Raw genomic sequence first — 7,490 nt, 5'->3', positions numbered from 1 at the left:
ATATATATATATATATATATAAATTATTCATTTATTTTCGTGTAAAGTGTAGGGATTGATCTCTTGTGGAAATAATTGTTTTTAGGGAATACCCAACACATATCACCAATTCATGTGGCAAATAAAAAGTCTGTTAACATCAATCCCAAAATCATAGTCATAGTCATAGTCTTATGACTTTGTCATAAGTCAATATAACTGTTCTAACTTTATGACGTGATAATGTCGCTGTAAGACCATATGATAACTGCCCTAGCCAGTCCAACCACAGACAGCCAGGCGCTAATCCTCCCAAAGATTCAGTTCCCGAAATTCAAATTGGAAAATGACCCAGATCTTTTCCTGTTCATGGTGTTCCAGATATCTAATCTTTGACACATCTCAACCCCAGACGATACATAATGTCAAAGCTGTTCTCTTGCATTACAGAATACCTGTTTGTGTCAGGTATGAAATCCCTGAACAAAATCCCCGGGTCTGTGAAAAACAACATGGCGGAGTCATTTCGTTGTGTGAAACAACTCTCTCTTGGGTCTCAGCCCATGTCTTGGGTCTCAGCCCATGTCTAATTCAATTGGTCTCTCACTTGCCATTGGGAGGGAAGGAAAGGCGTGGTAGTTCAGGTTAGGTGATGCCAGTGACGTTGTGATTGATAGAGGCTGGGCACTAAGTTTAGCCCTCATGTGAGAGCATTCATCACAATATGAAAGGACAGCAGGCCAGTGGAATGAGGTCGCAGACTACAGGACGTTGGCTAAGTCGTTAATCGTGAATGTAGCTTGTCTAGAAGAAGCTAGTCTTGTTCACCTATGCATGGTGGAATCAAGTCATTAGGCTTCTCAGACTGGTTTCTCTCTGAAGTGCAACAATATATGAACCTGAAACCTGTTTTATAGCCTGAAGATGCTTTTATGATAATAAATACTCTTCCTTTTTTGGTTTTGTTTACAGTACCAGTGCATACAGGATCAGTAGTTCTAATTCATCTTCGTGTGTGTTTAATTTACAGTAACAGTGCGTTGGACACCCTCAATAAGAAGGGTCTCCCGGTGTGTGCTCAGTTGAGTGGGGGTGGGCAGAACCCCCTCGTCCTGACCCCCGCCAGCCTCCAGCTCGCCCAGCTCCAGGCCCAGCTCACCCTTCACCGCCTCAAACTGGCCCATAGCGTTGTGGGGGGCAACGCCAACGCAGCCACCGCCGCCAGTGTCCTCAACCAGGTCCTCTCCAATATGGCCATGTCTCAGCCTCTCTTCAACCAGCTCCGGACCGCCGCCATGATGGGAAACCCACAGTCCGGCTTCCCCTCTGGTGCCCTCAACTTCCCTCCTCCCAACACCGCCCTTGGGAACCTGGTGGGTGGAGGCTTCAACCAGAATCACAGTAATGTGAGAATGAACCAGTACGGAGGAGGCACAGGGGGGCAGCAGCAACAGCAACAGCAACAGCAGCAGCAGCAGCAGCAGCAGCAGGTAGCCAATCAGCAAGGAGCAGAGTATGGCAAGAAGGCTGTATCAAACTATCCGTCGGATACAGACAGACGCGTCCAGTACGGTTTCCTGGGCGGGACCTCGGTGCCGATCAACACTCAGACAAAGACTACGAACCATGCCGGGTTTCAGAGGGACTTCTACGGACAGGACAGTCAACCAACTGGGTTTGGTGGTAACGACCAGAACCTGAACACTTTTTCATCCACTGGCCCCAAGGAGCAATGGAAAAACCCAGCAAACCATCCCCACTCGGGGAAAGTGGACATGGCTTCCAATGTATGCACGGTGTGGAATGCGACTGGTCAGCCATTTCGTGCCAGAGGGGAACTGTACAACCCAGAGGAGCCGACATCTGAGCCCAAGTTCAACCCTGGCGGCGGAGGCACCCAAGGGTTTGTGGGATACGCACAAACCCTGCAGGGGGGTGAAGAGACCCTGTCTGCGGGTTCTGTACCCCTGCAGGCCCACCAGGTCAACGACTATCATGCCATGACTCCCTCCCACCTGCCACACCAGTGCACCATCTGTGACAAGAAGGTCTACAACCTCAAGGTGGGTGGAGCCTCCCTTGATGGCCACACAGGAAGTAGGGAGCATGTCACTTCCTGTAGAGAAACATTCAAACAAACCCTGGTGATTCTCTGTGTTTATTGAATGTATTGCTCTTGTATGTGTAGTCAGGATGTCATATGTTTAAAAGTTAGATTTCATTAATGAACATAGAAAGCGTACAGTAGCTTAACCCCTTCGGTTCTCTTAGTATGTGTGAAAAATAGATGTGTTTTATTGTAGCTGGCTGACAAAACAACACAGGGTCCGCCACAGTTTTCGTTCCGGTTGCGATGGCTCTCTGCTCCAAGTTGTTGTGCCTTTAACTGTACCCACCCATGAGCCCACAGAGGGGTATGTCAGGGGGTTCAGAGGGGGGTGGGGGATTGAGATGGGGTGGCTGTGTCAGTGAATCAGAGCTGATCGAGCGTGTGTGTTTGTGTTTGATGTGTGTTCTCAGGACTGGGACCAGCACGTGAAGGGAAAACTACACCTGCAGAACCGTTCTCTGTACACAGAGGGGTGAGTTACGAGGGGGTCCGAATTGATTAGACAGCAAAAAAAAATCTCTGTGATCCAAAACCATACCATCTGTCAAGCGGACGACAAGTGAAGACAAATGCGTAACATGTGTTTCGGTTGTGTCGGTTTGAGTTGCTGAGGCTACCTCTCTCAGTCCGATTAATTTGAAGTCCCTTTTTCCTAAAACAATTATCTTTAACTGTGTTTTAAAACAGTGCTCGTCTTCCAGACGGGACGGGGACGGGACGGGGGGGTGGCATGCCTTAACATTAACTTGATCTTGTGCGTTATATGGCTGTGTATGACTATTTCGTACGCATAAATTCATATTGACTTTTGTTTTTGAGTCCCTGGTTGAGGCATTTGACTTTACACTTATGTTCCATATACAGCCTTAATGGCTTCTGAATATGAGATGGGTCACAAGATATAGACAGACACGCAAGGCAGCAGTTGGCTATAACCAGTCTTCCGTTCATCCGCAGCCCCACTGTAGCAGCCGGTGCAGTTCTCTACCCCGTCTCCGGGTCAGAAGGATGTCTTGCCCCAGTGAATAACTCCATGGTTTACTCTGCAGCTGCCAATCAAGGTATGTCACCTCACCTCAGATACTCCGCACAGCCGTTGTTTGTCTGTAAAGCAGAAGATTGTATGTAAGAGAGTGATGTATGAGGGTGTGGGCTATTTATAGGGCCGAAGAGGGGTGCTCTTTTTGGATATCGTGAAGTACGGAGCCGATCGGTCTAACTTGAGCTTGTATCGTCTTATGAACGCTTTGGATATTACTGTTGCCAGTGTGCATTTGTATTCATTTGTATTCAAGTATTTTTTTTTGAAATGTTGAAATTGTATTTCTGGAGTATAATATATATATATATTTTTTTTATTTTACTCGATTAAGACTGGGGTTTTGTATGCAGTGTTTCCCTTTCAATAAATTAAGTAGACCTACCCTTTACCAGAACCAAGAATAAAAGACAGTGTAATTTGGGAAGGTACTAAACCAGACCTTTAAATCTACACCACATGACACAAACCTAGCAAGCATAATTAATAGAATATAAAAACACACAACCAAGCCTGGGTAATTATTATCATTGTCTGTTTATGGTAAAGTCAAGAGCTGACACAAAATTCAATGTATGTGTTATTTTCCAGATGTTTCCTCAGGACCGAATGCCTCGTATCTAGCAGCTGGAGCTATGAAGAATTACCCCATGGCAGGCACTGGATTTACCTCTGGGTCAAAGGTCGGTCAACTGTTTGGCTTTCATTTATAAAGGTCAGGGAACGCTGTCCTGTAAATCAGCGTGTCATGACAGATTGAGGTCTGTGTGTGTGTGTGTGTGTGTGTGTGTGTGTGTGTGTGTGTGGGTGTGTGTGTGTGTGTTGTGCGTGTGTGTGTGTGTGTGTGTGTTGTGCGTGTGTGTCGTGTGTGTGTCTGTGTGTGTGTGTGTGTGTGTGCGTGTGTGCGTGCGTGTGCGTGAGTGCGTGCGCGCATGTGTGTGATATGATAGCACTCTTTGGGACTATGTATCTTCTCGGACCGAATGAAGCAAATGTACAGTGTGTGTGTCAAATGTGTGAGGAAGCTGGTTTGACTTCTTGTGTTGGCTTTGGCCTCCACTTCCCTCTGAGCCTGGATAGAGGGAAGCATGTGGGATTCGGGGAGGAGGGGGGGCTTCAGCAACAGGCAACAGGCAACACATTGCTACTAAGTAGCATTCGTTTTATTTATTTTTGTACTTTCATTTATTTTTCTTTAGTAAGTTGACAATGCACATCAAACAACATTTTTTTTTTTTTTTATATATTTTTTTATTCCAGTATAGATGTCATGTACATTGAAAAAGGCATGAATATTTTCTGTTTTTCTCCCTGCCCTCCACCCACCCCTCCCTCTTAAACATGTCTGCATACATATATACATATAGATCTGTCCATCCAGTCACACACACATATAAACAAGTTACCAAAAAAAAACGTTAAGTAAAGAAATAGATAAAAACTAAATTATAAGAAATTATATATATTTTTAAATATATTCATATATACATACATACATACATACATATATACATATATACATACATATACACGAACAAATTATAATAATAAAATGTAGAAGAAAAATTGGGGGGGGAAATAATATCATAAGGAATTCTGCTAGGTTGTATAAATGATGTAGTAGGAGATTGCTGCTTACATAAGTCATATTCAGGCGTCAGATCATGAGCTACAATATATTCATAGGTAAGTTAGTGTCAGTTTTATTTGGAAATGTCATGGTCTCAGAGGCCAAGGCAGACAACAAACTGCTTGGTTACAAAAGCATCAGTTTGTAGGAAGTGCTGTCAGGTTCTCAAAATATGTAATGAACGGTTGCCAGTGTAAGTAGAATTTTTTTGTTGAACCTCTAAGCGTGAACAAACAACATTTCTGTCGATGTGCCAGATTTAGCCAGAAGTCACATTTTTTGAGGGGGGGATTTCAATTCACATTTTCATTATTATTATTATTATTTTACTAAGTTAAACATTGAGTGTTGCCGACAGTTGTTTCTGTTTTCCTACTGGTCTGGCACCCATTTGAATTTAGACTTGTTGGTTTCGAGGTTCAGTACTTCAGCGGAATAGCAGCAAAGAGTTTCTGTGCTACCAGTGGTGTCACTGCGTGAGAATCGTTCAGACAAAACCCTTGTTGACAGCTGCTGAGCCCCAACACCAGTTTTTGTTCCTGCTTGACAACTCTTTTCCATTGACACTGATACACCGGCAAAGTGCCTAATTAAATGCTGGATTGAAAACACATGTGTGTGCCAGTACAAGGGATTTCACTTTGCTTCTCTTTAGCGATAAAACGGGTCTAATACGCATATCACTACCTTAAGGGGAGATGTTGCACAGCTAGGAATAGCGTACCCCTTTTCTACCGCCATGTTGATTTCGTTTTACAGGAGTACAGGAGTCTACTGTTACAACCAGAGATTCTGTTTTATTTAATTGACATGTGCGTAACGTCCGTCCCATGTGGTTGGTATGTCCCATGTGGTTGGTGGTACGTCCCATACTGTTGGTACAGTCCATATGCCATGTGACAAAAGACCTTGGAAGGAGGTTTAGGTGTAAGCGTGTCACTTTAAAGGTGTTCAAGAGGCCTTCTACATCTCTGTAGAGCTGACAGGAGAAAACAGATGGACACTCACAGGTTTCAGTCAAGCAGCTGTGACACAACTTTGTGGATGGCACTATTGTGTTATTTTTTTTTTTTTTAATAATATTTTTTTATTCCAGTATAGATGTCATGTACGGTACATTGAAAAAGGCATGAATATTTTCTGTTTTTCTCCCTGCCCTCCACCCACCCCTCCCTCTCAAACATGTCTGCATACATATATACATATAGATCTGTCCATCCAGTCACACATACATATAAACAAGTTACCAATTTTACCAACAATTTAGTGAGTAGATAAAAAAAAATATATATACATACATATATATCTGTATGGTCGTAAAAAAACATTTTTAAAAAACGTTAAGTAAAGAAATAGATAAAAAAATAAATTATAAGAAATTATATATTTTTTACAAATATATTCATACATACATACATACATATATACATAGATACATACATATATACATACATACACATACACGAACAAATTATAATAATAAAATGTAGAAAAAATTGGGGGGGGAAATAATATCATAAGGAATTCTGCTAGGTTGTATAAATGATGTAGTAGGAGATTGCTGCTTACATAAGTCATATTCAGGCGTCAGATCATGAGCTACAATATATTCATAGGTAAGTTAGTGTCCGTTTTATTTGGAAATGTCATGGTCTCAGAGGCCAAGGCAGACAACAAACTGCTTGGTTACAAAAGCATCAGTTTGTAGGAAGTGCTGTCAGGTTCTCAAAATATGTAATGAACGGTTGCCAGTGCAAGTAGAATTTTTTTGTTGAACCTCTAAGCGTGAACTTAATCTTTTCTAACTTTAGGAAGTGCATTATGTCTGTAAGCCACATGGCTATTGAAGGAGGAGTTGGAGATTTCCATCCTAGTAAAATTCTACGCCTTGCCAGCAGTGTAGTAAATGCTACTATATTAGAATCTTTGGTGGTTAGGAGACTGAAATCTTGTGGAACTCCAAATATGGCTATCTGGGGTGAGGGTTCGAGATTAACAGAAAAAACCTCTGTCAGTATCTTAAAGATAGTAGTCCAGAAGGTTACCAGCCTAGGGCATGACCAAAACATATGGGTAAGATTGGCTGGGGATAAAGCACATCGTTCACACTTGTCCTCTACATCAGGATATATTGCTGCGAGTTTAGATTTGCAAAAGTGAAGCCTATGGAAGACTTTGAATTGAATAAGGCCTAATCTGGCACAAGAGGTTGAGGTGTTAATGCGGTCTATCGCTCCATCCCACCACTCGTCAGTGAAGTTTACATTGAGTTCAGTTTCCCATTTGTTCCTATTTTTGGTTAGAGAGTGTGTGTCGAGACAAGTGAGAGAGTGGTATATATTTGAGATAAGGCCTTTTTGACCTGGTGTGAACGCCATAAGATTTTCCCAGGGTTGGTTGTGTGGCATTTCGGGGTAAGAGGGGTATTGGGTTTTCACAAAGTCTCTGACCTGAAAATAACGAAAGAGATTACTCCGGGGCAAGTTATATTTAGTGCATATCATCTCGAAACTACAAAAAATGTTATTCTCAAAGAGGTTCGAAAAGTTTGTAAGGCCTCTGTCCTTCCAGAGCAAGAAGGCGGAATCCAAAGTGGAGGGAGGGAATAGATGATTTTTATTTATAGGACCATTAATGGAGCTGTCTGCAAACTTAAAGTGGAGACGAAACTGGGCCCAAATCTTAAGGGTAGCTAACACCACTGGGTTGCAGGTAAATTTGGAGAGGGATAT

General features: G+C 42.6%; 1 protein-coding gene across 1 annotated transcript in view; it reads left to right on the top strand.

Annotated features, from left to right (window-relative positions):
- Nucleotides 1-222: 222 nt before the first annotated feature.
- Nucleotides 223-7,490, top strand: part of rbm20 (RNA binding motif protein 20) — a gene marked incomplete at both ends in the record, with an annotated part of 20,894 nt that continues 13,626 nt past the window's right edge. The window contains 5 exons of the mRNA XM_080522762.1: nucleotides 223-230; nucleotides 1,010-2,042; nucleotides 2,500-2,561; nucleotides 3,047-3,150; nucleotides 3,720-3,811. Coding sequence (XP_080378888.1) covers nucleotides 223-230; nucleotides 1,010-2,042; nucleotides 2,500-2,561; nucleotides 3,047-3,150; nucleotides 3,720-3,811 — 1,299 coding nt within the window. The remainder of the gene's footprint in view (nucleotides 231-1,009; nucleotides 2,043-2,499; nucleotides 2,562-3,046; nucleotides 3,151-3,719; nucleotides 3,812-7,490) is intronic.

The sequence above is a fragment of the Nansenia antarctica genome (genome assembly GCF_963989245.1).
Source record: "Nansenia antarctica genome assembly, chromosome: 2".
Lineage (NCBI taxonomy): Eukaryota > Metazoa > Chordata > Actinopteri > Argentiniformes > Microstomatidae > Nansenia > Nansenia antarctica.
Note: the sequence above shows the minus strand (reverse complement) of the source record. Positions and strands in the feature narration are given on the sequence as shown.